Below are 23,010 nucleotides of genomic sequence, written 5' to 3' on the forward strand. Positions count from 1 at the left end.
CATATGTGAGAGGGAGACTCGGAAGTTTGCAAAACATCATGTGACTGTTCATATTTCTTGATCCTAATTTCATCAACTTTTTAAAGAGATTTCTCATTTCCTCCCAATTAAAAATCATTCTTTTATATCTTCCTCTTGAAAAGATCTTTTATTTATTTATTTTTTGCTTACAACATATGTGATTCCAAAAGAGATTTGAACGCCTATAGTGTTATCTTGTCTTGGATTTCTAATGTGAAACAGAGGATATATGTGATCGCAAGTAACATTTTTTTTTGTTTTTGCTGATTATTAACCAATATAATTAAATTAATAATACTGAATAAACAATTGGATTATCTATTTGAGTAAATAGAAAGCGACTGATGAATGGGCTAATTCCACCCCTACCCTCCTTGGATTAGGAAGGTAATAATAGCAGAAGGCATGGAGTGACACTCCTTGGGGTGTTTGCTCCTCCCCTAGTCACAGGACTCCCCCTAGAACACACCTGTTACAGGTGAGCTTGGTGCACAGCTGCCTTCTCGGGCTCGCCCTGCACTGCTCCCTCTGCTGCATCTACTCTTTGCTGAGTCCCGAGCCTTTCTCTTTGTTAGATTCCTTTCTTGTTTTATTAGTGTATGTGCTTCCTAAGAAAGGGTACATGTAGCTCCATTTTCAAGATCTTGCATGTTGAAGTATTCTTACCCTGTGTTCACACTTTGATGGGCTCTTTGTAGAATTCTTGCTTGGAAATTTCTTATGGAGTTTGGAGCTTTGACTCCATTGTTTTTAAGCTTCCAATGTCAGGTTGAGGAATCTAAAAATCATCCTGACTCCTGCAGATCCCCAGAGCTCTGAAATTTTGCAATCACATGCCTTGGGGAGGGTCTGTTTTTATCCACTGGGCTGGGAACTCAGTGGGCTTCTTTAATTTGGCAAAATTCTCATCTTTCCATTCTGGAAACTTTTCTAATCATCTATTAAATACTTTGTATTTCTTCAGTTTGTATGTCTCCCTTTCTAAAACTCCTTATAATCATATATTGGATATTTTTGTCTAATCCTTTCATGTTTTTAAATCAAGAAATCTTTTTCTCTTTGTCCTTTTGCTCTATTTTCCTGGAGTCTTCCTCAATTCCAACTCCATTTCCGATTTTGTGGTTAATTTTCCCAAGCTCATTTTGGTTCTCTGAATCATCCTTTTTTTATAGTTTCCTGTTCTTTTTTAATGGGTGCATTATCATTTGTGATCTTTCTGGGTACATTAATGATTTGTTGGTTGAAATTTTCCTGTATAATCTGTTTTGCTCTGAGTTGCTTTTATTTGTTTACTTATGTTGGTCTTTCATGTTGGAGGATTTTCTTAGCTATATGGGCATGTTTTATTGTCTATTTACATTTAGGTTAGGGACTAAACAGCAGAATGGGAACTTTATGTAAGGATGGAGCTTGACAGGTTTGAGACACTGAGGGGTGATGTGTGGGGGCCATTTATTAGAAAATCTTTGTGTCTGATTTTTAGGCCTTCACTGTTGGTGATGTTTTTCCTTCTGTCTGTGCAGTAGAGAGTTGGCCTTCACAGTTCTTGACTTAAGGATCATATATTGCATTTTATCGTTATATTCCCCAGTTTCCAATCAGGCACTTAAACCCGCGACCCTCTGTCACCCCTCAGTCTAGGAACTGTTCTGTCTTCTCCAGAAAATGAACTTTCATTCTTTCACCAGAAAGGGGAAGGGCCAGTATGGAGTAAAGAGGGGACCTGGGGATTTAACTGCTCTTTAGGCAGCTTCTCACCAGTCCTCCTTCTTTAACAACCTCCTCCTTCACTCAGAGTTCCTGAGATTCCCATGATTCTAAATTTGATGGTGTGGATCCTCTGAATTTGGTGGTGTGGATCCTCTGAATTTGGTGGTGTGGATCCGCTGTCAGATTAGGATTAAGCTCCCACCTTTTCTAAGTTATCTTTCATGTGCTCTTCTCCTTTTCATCTTCTAGGAGTTTGTGGGTATTACCTTCTTCCTTGTTTCCTTGCCCTCGTAGATTTATGGGGATAACACTCCAAAAACAAGCAAGCAAAATATTTGGTGTTATTGCAATAAAATTTTAGGAAAGCAAAGACTGAACACATGTGTCCCATCTGCCATCTGGAGTCCAGGTTCCTTTTCAGCCTTCAAGGGCCACTGGGATTGCACTTCTTCCAAGAGCCTACTTAGACTAGGATTTGCTGGTCTGTTATGTCTCTTCTCCAAACGCCTTTAGTGGAGAAGGGTTGCACCATAAAGTTTAGGATTTAATTGCATTCAGCCTTGTTTGTTTTCCTCTGGCTTCCTGACCAGACCATTAGCTCCTTGAGGTCCAGGATGAGATCTTGTGCTTTTTCTACAAAAGAGAAAGCTCTGTCATGGCAGCCACTTTGCTAGTGTTAGGTGGTTTATTTCCCATTTCATGCAGTGAGAGAGTGTCCCACATCATGCTGTCAGATATTTTCCTGTTGCCTCTCTGCATCTCTCTCCAAAGGTGCTTCCAGCTGCATTTCAGGAAACAAGACATGCTACCCTAGAAAATCTTACACAGATACCTTTTGCCAGCACTTTCTACCTCCTGCTTCCTATTTAGATGTGGCTATTCACCAGGCCCCTTTTCCCCCAACCCTCTATCCCACATCATTCCTACCTCCTTACCTCTAAGAAAGAGGGACTGTATTGTAATAAAGGATTTTCTTCTATTTTTAATATAATATATGATCATGGTTTTATGTTTTGTTGATGTGAGTCATTATTTGTTTATTTGTTTTTATTTGTTTGTAGAGGCAAGAGGAACAAGTAGAGACACAAAGCACATTTTGGTGGGAGGGAATTGTCCTTAGGAGTTTAATGAAATAACGTAAATCTTACCTAGGCAGTACGACAGGCCGAAGAGGGACTAAAGGAACTGGATGCAGGAATCACTGAGTTAAAAAGACGTGGTGACAAACTGCAGATGGAACAGGCTTCCCTGCAAGACTTCTCCAAGCTCCAGGTGTGGTCTTCACTCAATTCTATCCAGTTGCAGCGGTACATCCCAACTCAGGGTTGATAGAATATTATTCTATTTCTTTTTTCTTTATAAAACTCAAGTAATTTAGGTTTCAAGCTTTCTTCCATGTGAGTCTTAGAAACTTTTCTGAAGCTTTGACCATATTTAGTGCAATAAAGTGAATTGTATTCACATGCTTCTAAGATTCATAGTTTTTTCTCATATTTGCATTATGATTCTGATCACTAAAAATATTGTGATATAGTTCAATAGTAACATACTATCTTCTGCTCTAGAAGATATAACTATGATCACTCCTACTTAGAAAGGTTGAAAGAGGAATAGCTATCCTATGTTGCATTATCTTCCCAAATATTAAAGTAATATTTTTTAGAAAGTGGTTTTTTAATATTCAAAAACTATAGCTTATCTCTCTATGCATGGAGAATGGAGATATCATTTCAATTCTAGAACAACATCAAAAAAGAAAAATGGAAGTAGAAAGTGGCTTAAGTCTAAATAGACTTCCTGGCATCCTTAGGAACAGAAAATAACATTTTGAATTAATTTGCTTTTCTAGATCAGATACAAGCAAAAGTCTGATGTCAGGGTGGAAGACAATACTAAGATACTTGACCAGTGAAATTTAGCATCTGACAATGTACTAGTTATGTCATGCTAAGAAAGAATCTTGCATACAGATATGAACAGTCTCTCTCTCTCTTTCTCTCTCTCTCTCTCTCTCTCTCTCTCTCTCTCACACACACACACACACACACACACGCACACACACACACACGGTTTTCTCTGCATGCCTTATTGCAAAACAATTGAGGATTGTAGTATGAGTCAAGTCCAAGGTCACAAGTTCTTTTTTTGGCAAACATGAAATAGCTCTTACAAGCAAAAGGCCGTTTTCATGTTAACTGCCTCCTTCCCTTATCTAGCATTGCACAGTGTCCTACTCCCAAAGCCCTGCTTTGCACTTTTTTTAGACAGTTTCCCACTAGACCTTCAGCGTCAGGTGTAAGAATCCAACATCACAGCTGCACAGTGATGCTAAGGTTGAACTTTTCCAGGCTGGACCTTTCTGGCTGCTCATCCTTGAGATGGTGCACTGAGCAGGTCTATGTGCCTCCAGTAAATTTTCTGTTTGGCGCGTCCTCATCTCCTGGAATGTCTCCCCAGATTAAATGATTATTTACTCACCACATTTGGCGAAAACATGGGCCTTTTAAGTCTGCAAGTCTTTCTCTTCACATTGAACTCCTCTGTTTCCCTAGCTCTTTATTTCAAAGACAATCCAAAATCTGATATTGTTTAGCAGAAAAAAATGTTAAGGATACTGTGTCCAACTCTTCTAACATTATATAAATTCTGAGAACACTGTAAAAATTAAAATTGTATTTTCTAACACCCCCTCAGCCACATGGATATTTTTCACCACTTTAAGCTCACATCTCTTTGCAGACTGCTGTTGGCTTTTCTGAGAATAGAGTTGTCAAATCTATCTCCTGCCATCTCTAGGGAACGCTTTTTGATGTACTTTGGAATCTTAAAATATTGAGCTTATTTTTATAGGCACACTTTTTCTTTTAGATTGTTAGCTTCTCTTTTTTTTCCCTTTTGTCTTTATTTTAAAATCAATCTAAGTTGTATTTTGGTATATAGCACGGGATAAGACTCTGATTTTACTTTTCTCCAAAATAGTTATTTCCACATTATTGAGTATTTGATCCTTTCCTCCAGTGACTCCATCATTAAATTCTTATGAATTCAGATCTTTTTCTTCAATTCCTCTTCCATGCTTTATTACCTGTTAATTGAAAACAAAATAAATTTAAAACAAAAACCAAACAGAATAGTGAGCAACATTAATGGGAGAACTTGTATAAAGCCATGTAAAGCCATAGGCCTGTAAGCCACATACCGTAGGCATGGGAACAGAGGCCCAGAACTTATGGATTTTGAAAGAAGTCTTCAAAGTGAGGCTCATAAGAAGGACAGGCAGGTGATCTACGGGCAGAGGATCCCTGTAGGAACTTTCTTGGTTGGACAGTGGGTCTGGCAAGTAACACACTCTGAAAGAGGTGCCCGACTGTCAACTGAGAGTGATTGTCACTGTCTCTGTGTCTCAGGACATGTATGATGAGCTGGTGATGACCATTGGCTCCCGAAAGAGTGGTCTGAACCAAAATCTTGTACTCAAGAGCCAGTACGAAAGGGCCTTGCAAGATCTAGCTGACCTGCTAGAAACTGGACGGGAGAAGATGGCAGGAGACCAGAAAATCACTGTGTCTTCCAAAGAGGAAATCCAACAACTGCTCCACAAACACAAGGTAAGAAAAAGAGAGAAAGAAAATGTGGTTGTGAGAACATTCTCTAACCCTGATATGTATTTCATAAAACTTTTTCTCCTCAGTCTTTTTATGAGTTTCCACTTACAAAATTTATTCTTTACAACAATCGCTACATATATATATATATATATATATATATATATATATAACCCACTAGCATTCGGTATCACAGAGAAATTATGATGTTTCTATAATTTAGTAAATTAAATTAAATTTGTAATTATACATTTCTATAATTTTGTAAATCTTTTTTAAAAAAAGCTCTACTAGTAGTTTTGCTTATCAGTCCCACAGCAGGATTGAAAGGCTTTCTTCCTACATTAACCATGTGCAAGGAGAAATTCAAGGACTCTCTTTAGAGGATGCCAGCTTCATTTTTAACTCTGCTTTTTCCTGTGTCTCTTGTGGTCCTTTGTCCATCTAGCCCTGGGGCTGTCTCTGCCCTCCTTGCCCTGACCTTGGACTCCCAGCTCTGCTCTGGGAAAGCAGAACTGCTCACTCAAACCTGGGTTTGGGTTTATGTCTTTTGCATGCGTCATTCAGCTCTGGCCTTTAAGCACATGCTCCTGCAGTTGCTGTGAACCAGGAGATTTTCCTGGGGACACTGAGTCCTATTACTATGTAATCAAACTTTGTAAGTCTGAAATTTCACCATCAGTGTGAGCCAAGACCAAACTCACATTGGACAATAGTGCTTAGTAAAAGAAGACCTGTTGAACGTACACACTACAACTAACACTTGCATTCCTTAGCAATGACCATGTAAAGTTTCCAAGTCCAGAAACCTAACTTCCCAGGCCATGGGAATTCCCTATAAGGAAACAAACAAGCAAATAAATCCCACTGGGTTGTAGGTGGTTAACATATTCTACATTATGTAGCTCTCTGGTGGTTTATAATGGTGGATTTGGGGGACTGGGGGAGGGGAATTGGATTTCTTGCTATTTTTTTCCCAGAGGTTTTTATCCAAAGTTTTATGATTTATTAGGGGTTTATCATTTGGCTTTGAAAACATTGCTTTAATGTTCACAGCTGGTTTTTCTCAAGTCTGACCATAGCCATAAAAAATCATTCTGAGTTATTCCAGAAGGAAAACTAGGATCAATGAATAAAAATAACAGAGAAATAAAGCTCAGTAGAAGAAAAACTCTGAAAGGAGTGGGCTGTCCCTGAGCAGAAGCCTCTGTGGTCACGAGAAGTCCAGCCAAGGCTGTTGGAGGGAGAGCTTGTGGGAGGAATTTCAGCTCTCTGCACATCTTGGGCTAAATGACCTCCAAGATCTCTTCCAACTTTAAGATTCTTTGATAAAATAATTGTTGGTTAAAAATAATGTTCTAGCTTCTACTAACAAACCCATGTTCTGAGGAAGAGTTCTGCAGGGTTGGCAGGAAGCATAGATATAGTTGTTGATATGAATTCAAATTCCAGCTCTGCTATGATTAGCTGGATATTTGCGAGTGAGTTACATGCGGTGAGAATAGCTCACTATTCTCATCTGTACAGTGGAAACAAAGCTACCTATCTCATAGAGCCATGGGTTTAGCATAAGGATGACATGAGTCAGGTAAAGAGTTAATGGAGCACCGAGCAAATAGTAAACACACAATTACTGGTAGCTGTTCTTATCAACTTCCAGTTCTACAATTCTATCCATGGTGCTGGGTATAGGAAATGGAATAGGCCATCTTCCAGAATCTACTACACATAATAAGTAGTATTTCAAAGATGTTCAGAGTGTCATGCAAGGCCTTCAATACTGTGGAGGTAAAATATGAAGAAAATTTTAAAATATTTCATGTATTTAATCAGTGAACATCAAACTATGTTTGGAAGCAACAAATAAGCAAACATTCAGGAAGTTCAGAAAGTAGGTCTCAAACCCAGCCATGGAAGGAGAGTCATTGACCGTGCTATGTGAGAACATGTTGAGAAGAACAGAGTTTAAGGAGGGCTAGAGATGGGGTGTGGTGGCTAATGTGACCAAGGGACCCAGTGGTGTGTTGGGTTTAGTGAGAGACAGTGTCAGGGAAGTAAGGAAGGCCGGACTGCAAAGGATGAGGTAGGAGAGGGCAGAGGAGTTTCGTTTAGCAGCTGGTCACCTATGAAGAGTTGGGTTTGGGGGCCACAGTGCCTGCTGTACAGCGTGTACAGGATGCACTTAGACGTGGGGAAGAGCCAGGCAGGAGACCAGAGCCGCAGTCTGGGCAGGAAGCCTCTTCAGGAAATGGTGAGTGCCTGGTCTGAGAACGAGGTGAGCAGCGCTGGAATGGTACCACTCACGTATTCACTGAGCTCCGTCCAATTTCATGTTTGGAGCAGTTTTTATCTGGAAGTCGTGTATGAATGCGTTGCTGACCTCTCTCTACTGTAAAATTGCAGGAGTACTTTCAGGGTCTGGAATCTCACATGATCTTGACAGAAACGCTCTTCAGAAAGATCATCAGCTTTGCGGTCCTAAAGGAAACCCAGTTCCATACAGAGCTGATGGCTCAGGCCTCGGCCGTGCTGAAAGGGGCTCATAAGAGAGGCGTGGAGCTGGAGTACATTCTAGAGGTAAGACCATGGCCAATGCAGTGCCTTCCCCACTGCAGGGCAGACCTTCCGGGAAAGATGAAGTTTACCTGCTGTAACCTTGGAGCTTGCTGGGCCACCAGGTTCAGGACTGTGCTTTTTCTATGGCTGCATGCTAGCTTGTTCCTCTTGTATTTCCTATTTGCATTTGGGTATGCGTTGTACCATGTTGTAAGTCAGCTGGATGAATACTGAAGAGATTTAGGGGTTTAATATTCAAACTGAGAGTCTAATTAAGAGCATGAAAAAATGTAAAAATAAATCACTGGTTCTGTCCCCAGTGTAATTGCTTTTGTGATAAGCCCTGTCACTAGGATCCAGAAGCCAGAGCTCAGCCACCTGGGTCCATTTTTTGTGCTCCAAAAGCAGAAAATGGAGGATTCATTTAGTAGAAGCCAAAGAACACTCTGGGTTGAAATCAGAAAATCCGGGTTCAGATCAGAGAATCCATTTGCGGCATTCCCTCTGGTTGTAGGTCTGAATATGCTGTCCTGCTGATCACAAAGGGACACTGTGAAATTTCATTTCCTCATCCACTTAGTCATCCCATTAATCACAGATAAATGAATCGAGTATTCATTCATTCAGCATTTACCAAGCTGCTACCAGATTTTCAGGCACTGGGGACACTGCCCCCAGTGAGCTCATGGTCTAATGAGGCAAGAAGCAAGCAATGGCCAAGCATAGTACAGTATGGAAAGTTTTCCAGAAAACAAGATTGTACACATTCCGGCTGTAGATAAGAAGAGGGATCTCATTTGCAACGAAGGTGCAGACTCTACAACAGGGATGGACCCATGGATCCAATATGGTGCACTGCCTGTTTTTGTAATATTTTATTGGAACATATAAAAACTTTTCTCTGGTTACACATTATCTGTGGCTACCTTCACAAAACAAGGACAGATGTGAGTAGTTGCCGTAGGTACCGTATAATCCCCAAAGCTAAAATGTTTACACTCTTTTACAGAAAGAGCTTTTAGAGAGCACGGCTCTAGAGTACCACAGACTTGCACTTGGGTCTTAGCTTCACCACAGGTGTGTAAACTTGAACACCAGCAGGTGCTCAGTAGAGCCTAACTGACCAGCCACGGAACCCCATGTCAGTGTAAGAAATCATTGAGGTCATGTCCCCTTCTTTGTTCCAGCAACTAGATCAATTGCCCTAAAATGTTCCAGCTTTCTCATTCCTCTTTCCTGTGAGAGCTTGAGGACTTATACTCTCTCCCCCTTTTCTTCTCCTCCTTACCCTCTCCCCGAGACTTTTGTGAATTATCTATATCTCATGTTTACATTTTTCTAAATCTTACCTTCTTCCCTGGGACAACGCCATAGATAGCTAACTCCAAAAATACCAGACATAGATTTCCCCAAAGTGCTAAAATTTGGAGCGAAATTTATCAATTTTTTTCAAAGTTAACATCTGAAATCTTGTACTAACAGTCATTGTTAAGGGACATGTCAATCTCCCAGCTAGGCATTTTGCATTTATAAGAATGCATCCAGTTTTTGCCATAACCCTCTAAGACGTAGCATGAACCCCTATTTTAAGAATGAGCCTGGGAGCGATATCTTGCCAAGGCACATGGTTCATTGGGAGCAGAGTCAGCAATCACACTGCGTTTGCCTGGCTTCAATTACTAAAAAGTGTGTTTACAATGAGATTGACCAGACTGTGCCATTTAACTGCAGCACCCGTGATCACACCCAGAGACCCGCTCTCTGCTCAGCTCAAATTTATTCCCCCATGGCCCAAGAACTCCTAGGCCCTGAAATTTACTCTTTGTTTTTGATTCATTTTTACTGTGGATGGCCTGTCTCCCCTTTCTAGGATGTAGACTCCAGAAAGGCAGGGATTTTGAGGGTTTTTATTCACTACTAGATCCCTAGGCCACCAACAGTGCCTGGCAATTGGTAGGTATGTTGGGAAAAGCAAGGGTTTACTGTTGTGCTCTGTGGCCACTCCAGCTGCATGTCAGAGTGGACATACACGTCGAAAAACTGCTGATCTTGCTACAAATAATTAGAAAAGACTCCAACTGACATTTATTTTAAAAGTCTTTTCTGTTCCAAATACAAAAGAAGTCTGAATTTAGGAATAAGTCATTTGGTATTTTTCTTTAACACAATAGCTATACTAGATATTTATATTTTTAAGTGTCTGCCTTTTAAGTATTATTTACAAACTTATTATACTTTGTTCACTCAGCACATGAAAAGCAAACATGCTTCTCCTTGTACTTAAATTCTTCCTGGGTAAAGCATGGAACCAGGCATCCCAGACACCAGTGAAACTGCATATATTACTCCATTTAATACCAGTGATGGAGAAGAGAGGGATACCCATTTTTTGTATGCTGATAAAAGTACAGAGAAGTTTAGTATGACTCATGGTGATAGAGCTAGTTTGTTGCAGTCACCAAGGTCTGTTCACAATGCTTTTGAGGGTCACCATCTGATTACTGACTTCGAAGCCATCTTTGGTTCCCTAAAGCAAACCCCAACCCAAATATCCCCAAGGTAAAGAGGATCTGTCAAGCACATATTTTGTGCACAAGGAGGAATACTGTTCCCTAAGGAGGGTTCTTCAGCTCATAGACTGATGTTGCCTTTCTAGACCTGGTCCCGTCTGGACGAGGACCGCCAGGCGCTCAGCAGACAGCTGGAGGTGGTGGAAAACAGCATCCCGAGCGTGGGCCTGGTGGAGGAGAGCGAGGACAGGCTCATGGAACGCACGAGCCTCTATCAGGTCTGGTTCCTATGGCACAGGTGGCCATGTTTCCTTTAGAATCTTCCCAGTCATTTCAGCAGAATTTAAACAAACTTCTGATCGAATGTTTTACTAAATAGTCATACTTTTCTTTTACGGTATCGATATTGTTGGAAATAGGTAGATTTTGCCTGTGTTTTTATAATAGAATATTTTTTAAAGTCTTTTTGGCTGGGCACCGTAGTGCACACCTATAATCCTAGTGTCTCAGAACACTGAAGCAGGATCGATCTCCAGTTTGAGGCCAACTGGAGCAGCTTAGCGAGGCACTGTCTCAAAATAAAAATTAAAAAATAAATAAAAAACAATGGTAGAGCACCCTTGTGTTAAAAAAAGAAAAGAAAAAAAAAAAAGAAAATCCAGGCATGGTGGCACACACCTGTAATCTGACTCCAGAGACGAAGGCAGGAGGATCACAAGTTTGTGGCCAGACTCAGCAACATAGCAAGACCCCGTCTCAAAATTCAAAAATTTAAAGCTCTTGGGATGTAGCTCAGTGGTAGAGCACTCCTCTATCTATTGAAGTTCAATCCCCGATCCCATGCACAAAATTTTGATTTGGGGGCTGAGGGTGTAGCTAAATAGTAGACCACTTTGGTATGCAGAGGCCATAGGGTCCATCCCACCACTGAAAAAATGCCTTTCTTTCTTTCTTTTTTTTTTTTTTTTACTTCCTCCCTTCTTTTTTTTTTTTTTAATGAGAACTCACTTTGAAAGCATTGTAAGCATTTTCACCAGGCCTCCACCAAGAATTTTGTGTAATTTATATCAATGTCATACTATGCTCGAATTAATTATGTTTGACAGTTTTAAATGCACCTAAAATTACTATAAAAAAAAAAAGAACATCTGTAGTTGGGATAGTGAGTGATAAAACCTTCAAGTTTTCAATGTTACTTGGGTGTGAATTGTTTATGTTCGAATAATAGATAATGGGAACATTATGGGCACCAGAGAAACTGTAATTCTCAAAGACAAAAAAAAATAGTATCCAAACTTTTAACCCAATATTGTTCATCATTTTAGCATTTAAAATCCAGCCTAAATGAATACCAGCCCAAATTATATCAAGTATTAGATGATGGAAAACGACTTCTGCTATCTATCAGCTGCTCAGATCTAGAAAGCCAACTAAATCAACTTGGAGAGCGCTGGCTAAATAATACCAACAAAGTGTCTAAAGAACTTCACAGGTTGGAAACAATTCTGAAACACTGGACCAGGTAACAGGATGAGTATTTTGCACATTTTTGATAAGAACTGCAGTATATTAATAAGAGTTCTTGACTTGAAAAGATAGACAAGTTTGGAAAACTGCATAGTTTGGAAAATAATAACAAAGAGAAAGCCCTGGTTGGATTCTTATATAATTGTATAAACACATAATTCAAAGTGGGCAGGGAGGCAGGTGCATAACATAGCTTACCTTTGAGCAGTCGTCTTCCTTTGCCTAATAATTGTACCTGGGTGGTCACAGTAATGCCTTAGAAGGAGAGAAAGAAGAGGAAATATTGATTAAGCAAGCCAGCTTCTCAGGAGCAAAGGGAGGTATACAGGGAGGGGAGATGGCTATTACATAATGAAATACTTTCTTCCTTTATTTCAAAGAACTTTGTATAGCCACCATCTAATATTTCTAATCAGTATCAATGTAAAGGAAGAGAAAGTAAATTTTTTTTTTTTCAGCTTAGAGATGGGGAAGTTAAAATGCAGAGACAGGCCTGATCAAGGCATAAACATTAATAGAAAAGAATTTCAGAGCACCAACCTACTGCACTTTTGTTCTCAATCTATCAGGTCTCTTGTTTTCAAACTGTCTGAATTGACAAATAACATGAGTGAGCAGAAGACAGGGTTGGATGCTTACTTAACAGACTCATTAACATACTCACAGGTATCAAAGTGAATCTGCAGATCTGATTCGCTGGTTACAATCTGCAAAGGACAGGCTGGCATTTTGGACTCAGCAATCTGTTACAGTCCCCCAAGAATTGGAAATGGTCCGTGATCATTTGAATGCTTTCCTGGTAAGTCAAAGAATCTAAGGCATTTGACTCAATTTTGTTTTTCAGGCCAATAGATCAGGCCTGACCCATACCCAGAACAAAGGAAGTCTAGCTGTCAGTGTGTACTTAGCTGTAGAGAATTTAACTATACGTGTTTAGTACTTAGCAAACTAATAGGACTCAGCTCTATTTGTGTTTAGCATTGTCTTTTGCAAATAGTTCCAAGTAGCGGTTCACTTTGATTTAAGGGCAAATGTATGCTTTTTACTTCCCTCTAGAAGGTTCTGTATGACACTTCCCTCAATATGTAGAAAAACAATTTTTTTGTGTACCGAAATGAAAGCCTTGGCTATTTAATCCTAATTCCAACTATGTCACTTCTTTTAGGAGTTTTCTAAAGAAGTGGACGCCAAGTCTTCCCTGAAATCATCTGTCCTAAGCACCGGAAATCAGCTCCTTCGATTAAAGAAGGTGGACACAGCTGCCCTGCGTACCGAGCTGTCCCACATTGATGGTCAGTGGACTGACCTGCTGACCAATATTCCAGCCGTACAAGAGAAGCTCCACCAGGTAGGGAAACAAGGATTGGTTTATTTGGTAATAATCAGTGTAAGTCAGAGTAGGTGGAAAACTACATTAATCTGTTTTGACTCACAAATTTAAACTACCCGTGCCTCACAACTTGTCTTTTCTCTCTCCCACTGCATTACATATTAAAAATTATTCTACGAAGACCCACTCAGATAATGTGTGTGTATGTGTGTGTGTGTGTGTGTGTGTGTGTGTGTGTTGGAATCTTTGTTTTCTCTTGGGTAAAATGAGGGCAGCTTCATTTTATGAAGATGTAGAACATAGTCTGGTAAAAGATCTACTACCCTACATACAAAAGCAAAACTGGCACTTGATAAATGTCAGTACAGTCATGCATGCTTTTGTGATAGTGATATGCTCTGAGACATGTGTCCTTGGGCCATTCCATCATTGTACAAACATCACAGAGTGCATAGACACAAACCAAGATGGCTGCAATGCTGCGAGGTGACACAGTCTATGACAGAGTCTCACCCCATATGGGTTCTGCTATGGAGAGAAATATGATTTGGTACATGATTGTTCCCCTCTTAGCTGGAAGTGCACCAAACACCCCTGAAATACCACCCCTGAAAGTATATTTGAAAGTATATTTGAAAGACTCCATCTTCTCCTTTTTGAGCTTCACCTCTGTGTGTCATGGAATCACTGGGTTTGGCGAATATCCCCATTTTTTCAAATCAGCAGCTTTCCATTCCTAGAAGGCAGGATGATCCCGTGTTCATTTCCACCACACACAAGTTGATCTGTGAATATTTAAAATGGTTGGCTTTGCTCTTCCAAAGTATTATAAGTATATGCATAAATATGTGACACATTAAGTAAAAGTCAGAATTTGAAGTATATTTGAAAGACTCAGAAAATTGGCTGTGCTCTTTGGAATAAATATTAGCATGCCAAAAAATCTAGAAAATGATAGCTTGTAGTGTAGTGTTTTTCTTTCTTCTTTTAACATTCCTGAGTTATAATACACAGAGATTTTACAAGATAATTAATAAAATACATCTGTTAAATGTTTTGTAGTTACGCATTTTCAAAACCCACAAAACTAGCTATAAAATAAGAATAATATTTTCTTCTTGCTGGTGTTTTGATTAATTAGATAATATTTACACAATGTTTATAGTATTAGATGTCAAGTGAGCATAAAATGACTAGTATTGTTCAGTGCTCGCCTGATATTTCAAGCTTCTAAGATCTAAAAATGTCATGAACAAGTGTTACTTCTGTTGGTATGTTGGTGGGAACTAATGTGTTCTGCGTTAGCAGAAATAGGGTTCGAATTTTAATGCCTGAAACTTGTTCTCTCTCCAACATGGACAGCTCCAAATGGACAAGCTGCCCTCCCGCCATGCCATCTCTGAAGTCATGGGTTGGATTTCTCTGATGGAAAGTGTTATCCACAAGGATGAAGAGGATATAAAAAATGCCATAGGTTACAAGGCAATCCATGAATACCTTCAAAAGTACAAAGTAATTAACAATTTTTATTTTCAACTCTCATATATTTATACCATTCTATTTGAAAGAACTCCAAAACTCAATGAAATTTGATCTTGGAACATGTATTTCATACATAGTGGCCTGATGGGTTCAAAAACAAGAAAATTAAATCCCTAGTTATAGGCACAGAAAAGTTGCCCAGCATTAGGAATGATTTTTAATAATTTTGTGATTTGAAAAAATCATTGAGATCATAAAATAAATATAATTAAGAAATATTTTACAGTGAGGTTACGTAATTGACTAAATTCTGTATCTTCTGCCTAAATATGTATATCTCTGTGTGTGTTTGAATAACATATGCAAACATATATATTCAACTTCTGAAAATAATGGGTCATTATTTTATATATTATGTCATGCAGACAAAGTGGTAATATCGATATTACTGTTATCTATGTCTTTTTTCTGTCCCACACGATAAGACATTATAACATGTGCAACCTTGTTTTCCTATTTCCTCCTTCTCTTAGGGCTTTAAGATAGACATCAACTGTAAACAACTGACGGTCGATTTTGTGAACCAGTCTGTGCTACAGATCAGCAGTCAGGATGTGGAAAGCAAGCGTAGTGACAAGACTGATTTTGCCGAGCAGCTCGGAGCGATGAATAAAAGCTGGCAAATCCTTCAGGGCTTGGTAACTGAGAAGGTACAACTGCTGCTGCCACACTACAAGAGGACAGGCTTACTGTCAGGGAAACTCATTGCCCACGTAGTAGGGCCGCACTGGCCCAGGCTGCTCTTGACCATGGCAGTGAACTTGACTAGCTCTCAACTGCCTTTGGCCGTCTTATCTACTCTTGGTACTACTCGTGTGTTCTTTACGGAGGCATCTAAATTTTCCGTGCCTTTACTTCCAGCTGATTTTAGTTCTTTCTTGCTTGCCAACAATGCACATTGATTTGCACTTGATAAACGTAAAGGTTTAAATTACATTTTCAATGGGTGGCATTTTAAGAATTCTCAAAGTGTAGGAAATAGTGGCAAGACTAATTAGTCTTCCCACAATTCGATTTCAAAATATGTGTGCAAATTTCCTTTCCCTGTGTTTGTTCAGATCCAGATGTTGGAAGGCTTATTGGAATCTTGGTCAGAATATGAAAATAGCGTACAGTGTCTAAAAACGTGGTTCGAAACCCAGGAAAAGAAACTGAAGCAGCAGCAGCAGATTGGAGACCAGGCTTCCATTCAGAACACACTGAAAGACTGTCAGGTAACTGGTCTGCTTCTCATGCATCATTTCAGAATTTCATAGCACATGCCACGGGAGTTTACAGGTTCTGAAATTATAAGTTAAATATTTTTTTTAAAAATGATATCTGGTAACAAATTTCACCGATGATAGGAACTGATAAGAGTTTATTGGGATTTTTGTCACCTGCTTTTAAAAATTTGAAATTATAAAACTATTCAAATACACTTGTAAGTAGAAAGTCATTACCAAGATTTCAAACACATTTGCCTAAATTCTTTCTTTTTTCATGAAGATGCCATGGTACACCCCTGGCATCATGTCATTTTAATCCTCTGTGCTGTCATACCCATCTATGAAAAATAGACATTCTCTTATGCAACCATAATATCACCAGAAAATTTTAACAATAATCCCTTAATGTTATTTCATATTCAACCCCTTAATCATATTTCCTTAATTACCATTAAAATATCCTTTTTTTATTCAAAGAATACAGTCTCCTTAAGGCATATTTGCTTGTTGGAGCTCTTAAGTCTCCATAATATTTTTTTGATACCATTCACTTGTTACAGAAACTGTAGACTGGCCCCTGTTCAACACTAGCCTGGGCATTTTCCAAAGGTGGCCTTTAACTTGACTTTTCGCCTCTGTATTTCCTGCAAGTGGAAGTCAGCTCCAGAGACCTGATTGCATTTCTGTTCCTCTTTGAGGGCATGTGCTTAACCGGAGACTCTGTTCCTCTCTGTTTCGTCACCTAGGAAAGCTCACAGATCTGCTTATTCTGTTATTGATTAGGGTAGAGGGTCGAGCTGTCTATTCCAAATATTTTCCTGTAACTTCAACATTTCCTCAGGCATTCCTATGTATACAAAAGAAATGTGAGTGTTACAGTTAATGCTGTAATAAAATTGGCTTAAAGATAATGTACTAACTTGCACTATTCTCAGGTAAGCTACGACTGTTCTTTTAGTGTTCCCTGTGAACAATGAAAATCTCAACTGAATAGTCATATGGAAAAACTTTCCCAAAATCTGTTTCTCTAATTTAGATTTAGAAAAGAAAGCACTTTGGTAATTATTTACCTTCTCCAGCATGTTTTCTGTTAGGGACACATGTAATGAGAGAACTTATACTTCAGCATTCAGTCAGAGCCTCAGGAGTCAGGAAAGGAAGACCATGTGCTTCCCAGCTAATGGGCTGTAATTTTGAAGGTGCATACAGATGACAAAGAACATCCAAAAGAGAAATACTTTTAAATAATCATTTTTCAAATGCCTCGCATCTGAAGTTGGGTATGTGACAGCTGGAGATCAGAACTGCACAGCATTTCCAACTATCTAGTGACCAGTCATACTTCTAATTTAGGGTCACAAATTCCAAAATCGGTAAATATGTCAGAATTTTGAAAATTTTACTCCAAAGGATGAAAAGTCATACCTTTGGTTGAGTTCCTAAGTTTGAATATTTTCACTAATTTAAAAGGATAATTCTAAGTGTTAGCATTAGCAAGATTAGTGTATCCTTCCTGTGTTATTGGGGCGACTTTACTGTGGAGATTGAAATGCTACCTTGATATAACTTTCCTCTTCCTTTGTTTTCCTTTTCTCCCCTCCTTTTCTCTTTATCTTTCTTATACTTTTTTATTTCTCTCTAATGTACTTTTTTATGTCATTTTCCATTTTGTTTCCATTTTTGACAGAGAGACACATTGCTATCTGGAAAATCTCACTTGAAGCTTGGCCAAGTTTTGCTTCTTTTAGGATCTAAGTTTTTGTCTCCCAGAGGGTCAGTTCAGGCAATGTAAGGAGAGAAAGTTTACATTGTGGTTTTAAAAGCTGTATATACCAATGCCAGTTTGTGATTTAAAATGAAATGTCATTTCTTTGAAACCAAAAAGACAGAAAGTAGCCCACACAGTTATTTTGGAACATAATGCATAAATCACGATAGCTTAACTGGAAGGTTCTATTTGGCGATGCTACAAACCTTGATAAAATTTATTGTCATTTTTGAGAAATTGTGCCTTTGGACTAAAGTGTGAAATTCAAGCCAGTGTACTTAAATCAGTGACTGGATTCAAACTTTATTTTGTTTTAAAAATCTGGAATATGCTTCCAGTCTTTTAGAGGTGATTTATTAATTTAATGCAACATGAAAATGATATTTATGAGTTAATCCAAGTTGAGAATGATTTTTTATAACAAAAAAATCTTAGGTTTGGTCTTTCTGATTAAATTCATTGATCAGAAACAGAACCATCTTTTAATTATTACTGAAAGGAAGGGAAAGCACACCTTAAAAAAATACATTTCTATTTTCTTCCTTGATTCTGCTCCTACACCAACATACATGATCAGGGCATTTTTGAGATGTGTTGCTTAATACTGCTCACTGAAAAGCATTAACACCTAGAGATAAATGGAGATAAACTTCATTTCTATGGTTATGTTTTAGAATTATATTAAAGACATATTACAGAAGGATTATTTATGATTATTATATATTAAAATATTAAATATTAATAAATATTAAATGTAATAATTATATGTTAGTACATATAACTTAGAATTGTGACATGTGGTTAATTATTCCTAAAGAAACAGAAAAGTTTTTTTAAAAAAAAGGTATTTATATTTTCTATACTGTATGAAGGACCTGTAATCTCAGTGGTCACTAGCTTCATTCTCTAGCAATTATCAAAGCTGTCATGATATTGACAGATTATAAAGTAGAAATGATGCAAAACAAAAATGCTCTCTTTAAGCTGCTAAATGGATGAATTCGTAAGTCACACACCAAATAAAAATAGCTTCATTCTATTTCAAGGGAGAAAAAAATAAATTGATTTACACTGAAGTATGGCAGAATGCCAAATGGCTGAATACAATATCTTACAATTGGCTAGTTTTTGACAGCTTAAAAGATATTTATATATATTTATCTAATTTTATGCCTTTAGAGTAAACAGAAAATGTATTATTATCCCTATTTTGTAAGTGAAGTGAAAACAGTTGAAAAAGTTGAACCACAACAGAAACAAAAATAAAAGAGGCAATAAGAATAAGAGGCAAAAAAATTATAAATAAGAAAGAAGAGATAAGAGTCCTCATATCAACACCTACCCACTCCCAATATTATTTCTAATATGCAGGTCATAAGAAGAGGTAAAAATCTTTATTACATAATTATGACATTATCCAAACTTAAAGTATTTGGGGATTTTCGAATCTGTTTTTTACTCCTAAGGATGGGAATGTAAGCATGTACCTGTCGTAACTTGTCACTCTGACCTACAATTTGCACCTTGTGCAGTTTCAGATTCGGCAGGGGCTGGGAGCAGGAGGCTGTAAACGTTTGGATTTTGCTTCCCCCTCCCACTTTCACCAGCTGTGTGACTGAAGGAACATCAGATAACTTGATCCTGCCTTTGTTTATTCTTTAAGGGCTCATAGCAGTCTCAGACTGCTTCACTTCTGAGTTTTTGCCTTAAAATGTAAGTTAGGACTATGATATATCGTTAACAATGAGCTCCAGATCTCTTCCTCATTTTATTCTTCTCTCTTCAACATTTCATTCTGAGAGTAGAAAATGCACATCCCAAAGAAAATGAGAATTTGCATCTTGAAAAGGTCTGTAACTTTAAGAATTACACAACATCAGAGTATTTTAGAAAAAGAGGATAATAGAAAATTTTTTTCCCAGTTTTCTGATTTCCCAAATGAAGAAACTGAGGTCCAGTGGAAATTTCCTACTTACCTAAAGTGATGCAGTTTAATAGCAGTAGAAATGTGTCTAAGTCTCAGAGACCACCCAGTCACATTTCTTCCTATGACCTTGGCTCATATACTAATACCAAAATCTATGAATTTAAGAATATAAATCATATTACCATTTCCAATGTATATCTTTTTCCCTGCAACGTTTTGAAATAATGGCATGATGCCATTTCTTCATCTAGTAGGTAATCAGATTTCACATTTTTTAGGTTATGCTGATTTCCCCTAGATAAAAAGACTATTTTTTCACATTTAAGTGTGAGGAAGAAGTATTACTGTAGAGACCCTCTTTTGGGAATGATAATCTTTTTGGATGTGTAACAGGTTTTTAGTACATAAAATTGTAATGGCTCAATTTCTGTGCACCCCAGTGTTCCATAATAGAACAATTTAAAATGACTATTTTTTAAATCTTTCAGGATCTGGAAGATTTGATTAAAGCAAAAGAAAAAGAAGTAGAGAAAATTGAGCAGAATGGACTTGCTTTGATTCAGAACAAAAAGGAAGAAGTCTCTGGCACTGTCGTGAGCACACTGCGGGAGCTCAACCAAGCCTGGGCAAATCTGGACCACATGGTAATACTGCTCGTGGAGACCCGCTCCAAGGCTGTGTTTGCCAGCTCTTGTCCTAACTCTGTATTTGAGGTTTCTTAAAGTAACCAAGTAAAGAATTATTGAATCTATTATCTCTTTGTACTGTTAAGTCCATTTCATTAACCTCCTTTAAAAAACAAAAGTCTCGTTTCTGTGGTTTCCCATAATAAACATTATTATAAACATCGCCCATCCCTTGTCAGCTATAGAAGCCATCTAGGCACAGATAATTTTCCAGTGTCTGTCCCCAGCCTTGATTTCTCTCCTGAACTCAAGATAGAGACAGAGACAGCTCTTCAGTCAGTATATTTCTCCTCTTGCATGACCAAGGGACATCTCAAACTTCCATGCTCAGATTTCTAATCTTCCCCCACAAACCTACTCAGTCTGCCATCTGGGTTAATGACAATTCTGCCCTTCTAATTACCTGGGAAGAAAACCTCATTATTCTTCACTTCTCTGTCTCTTATCACCTGTACCTAGTTCATCAGAAAATCTTGTCAGCTGTGCTTGCAGAATAGATTAGAATCCAAACCCCATCCCCACCTTGGCAGCTAGCAAACAGGTCTAACTTACTGTCGTCTCTTGCCTTGATTATTTCAGTGGCCTCCAAAACAGTCTCCATGTCGGAGGTGCCAATTAAAATGGAAGTCAGATTACACCCTTCCTCTGTTCATCTCTCATAGTAACTTCTTGTCTTGTTCAGAATGAGACCAAAGCCTGGAGATGATCTGGCCTTGCACCCTGCCCCCTACTCCTCTCTCTGTGGCCTTTCTTGCTGATATTCTGGAGATTCTGTTTGCTTCTTTTACAATGGTCTCCCAGTACCCTTGAATTCAGCTGCCGTGTCCCCTCCTCAAGGATCTTGCTGTTCTCTCTGCGTGAAACACCCTCTCTTAAGGATAGCATGATTCCTTCCCTATCCTCAGAGCCTTTGCTCATGGAAGTTTTCCTGGTCCCGTGTTTAAATGACAGCCTCCTTCTTATTTTCTCCCCCTGTCTGTAGCCAGGGGCCTTTTTTCTTCTCTGAGGCAGCACTTTCTTAAAAATGCCTGGAGCCCAGATGAGGTTTTTAGATGTTTTCCAGCAAGTGGACATATATGCCATCATTTCTATTATTATGTAATCATCCCAAATGTTCATCTTTTTCAAAAGGTTGGGCAGTTAAAGATTCTGTTGAAGTCGGTTCTTGACCAATGGAGCAATCACAAAGTGGCCTTTGATGAAATCAACAGTTACCTCATGGAAGCCAGATATTCTCTGTCCCGGTTCCGCCTGCTGACCGGCTCCTTAGAAGCTGTGCGAGTGCAGGTAGACAACCTTCAGGTAAGGAATGAATACCAAGCATCTGTACATTCTTCTCAATCTGAGCAAATGGAAAAATAGAAAACAGCACCATCACCTGAAATATGGCCATAACTTTACACTTCATGTTTTAAAAAAATCTTTAAAATTAATTTTAGCCCATTTATTGTGACTCAATCAGATTTGCTTGTGGATAGCAAATTCTGGATTAGCTGGTACTTAACCAAGTGATTATTAACATCCTATTATATAAATATTCCCATGAGGGTGTTTTATAAGATGATTTTACATCCAAATAGGCTTACTGGATCCATTGCCTTTGATGTCTTCCCTCTCTTTTTAAGCTGCCTCTCCAAACATACTCTAAGGGATTAAAAAGAAAACGAACAGAAAAATAGCAAGAGTGGTAAACATTTCAACCGTGAAGTGTTTTCTTTCCCTTTAGTACTGTGCCACTGGCCTGGTCCATGTATCCACAAATCCTCTTTTCCAGCACCTAGGGCTTGGTTTCCTGTGTCTCTGTTACCCTTTTGTTCAATCTAGAATGCAGGGGCTGCTTTTGTCTTAAACACAGCACTCCCTCCCATCCGGGGTCCCTGCCTTCCAATTCACTGCTGTCCTCACTCTCCTGCGCTCTGGGCACTGGGACATGCTCACTATGACTGCTCTTTCTTGGCTAAATAATGTGGCTGGTATACTGGACAGGGCAGGCCCTTGAGAGATGGGATGCCAGCGGGAGCCCAGCATGTGCCCTTCCTAATTCTATTCCACGGCCCTGTCCCTGGCTTGGCTATCAGAGTTGATATGTGCAGACCTTATATGCAGATTTATTAAGGGAATACTTTTATTGAGTAAGATGGGAGCAAGGAAAGATGAAATGTATGAATGTAATTCCTTTAAACTTTAAATAGTTATGGTACATATTAAGAATCATGAAAATGCTTTTCGAGCACAGTGAATTTAAAAATTACATCTTATAACTTTGAGGAAGTTAGAAGTACTTTTTAATTTAGCATAGTCTGTGTTTTATACCTGTAAGAGTTGTCTTAAGATATGAAAGGATCAAGGGTATTTTCCTTGAATATTTTGGTTTAAGGGCAGTCAGATGTTGGTGTTAAACAGTGCTGGATGTTTACAGCCTACTTCACCAGTGGGATTTTATTAAGATGTGAATCTGTCCCTGCAGTGAGTTTTCCAGGGAAACTCCTCTCTTCTAGTTCCCTCCTCTCCTTGGTGGAAGACTCCACCATGATAGTTGCTTTGAGCAATTTTGAAATATACAATGCATTATTATTAATTATAACCACCATCCTGCCACTAGATCACTGTGGCTTATTCC

At 38.6% G+C, this 23,010-nt stretch overlaps 1 protein-coding gene across 14 annotated transcripts in view; it reads left to right on the forward strand.

The window, feature by feature from the left end:
* Positions 1 to 23,010, forward strand: part of Syne1 (spectrin repeat containing nuclear envelope protein 1) — a 443,098-nt gene that overhangs the window by 343,403 nt on the left and 76,685 nt on the right. For all 14 annotated transcript variants that reach the window (XM_047557257.1, XM_047557256.1, XM_047557258.1 and 11 more), the window contains 12 exons: positions 2,884 to 3,003; positions 5,139 to 5,339; positions 7,740 to 7,913; positions 10,549 to 10,680; positions 11,728 to 11,924; positions 12,596 to 12,728; positions 13,095 to 13,277; positions 14,622 to 14,771; positions 15,275 to 15,451; positions 15,860 to 16,015; positions 20,193 to 20,348; positions 21,522 to 21,692. In XM_047557257.1, the coding sequence (XP_047413213.1) occupies positions 2,884 to 3,003; positions 5,139 to 5,339; positions 7,740 to 7,913; positions 10,549 to 10,680; positions 11,728 to 11,924; positions 12,596 to 12,728; positions 13,095 to 13,277; positions 14,622 to 14,771; positions 15,275 to 15,451; positions 15,860 to 16,015; positions 20,193 to 20,348; positions 21,522 to 21,692 (1,950 nt within the window). The remainder of the gene's footprint in view (positions 1 to 2,883; positions 3,004 to 5,138; positions 5,340 to 7,739; positions 7,914 to 10,548; positions 10,681 to 11,727; positions 11,925 to 12,595; positions 12,729 to 13,094; positions 13,278 to 14,621; positions 14,772 to 15,274; positions 15,452 to 15,859; positions 16,016 to 20,192; positions 20,349 to 21,521; positions 21,693 to 23,010) is intronic.

The sequence above is a fragment of the Sciurus carolinensis genome, chromosome 7, assembly GCF_902686445.1.
Source record: "Sciurus carolinensis chromosome 7, mSciCar1.2, whole genome shotgun sequence".
Lineage (NCBI taxonomy): Eukaryota > Metazoa > Chordata > Mammalia > Rodentia > Sciuridae > Sciurus > Sciurus carolinensis.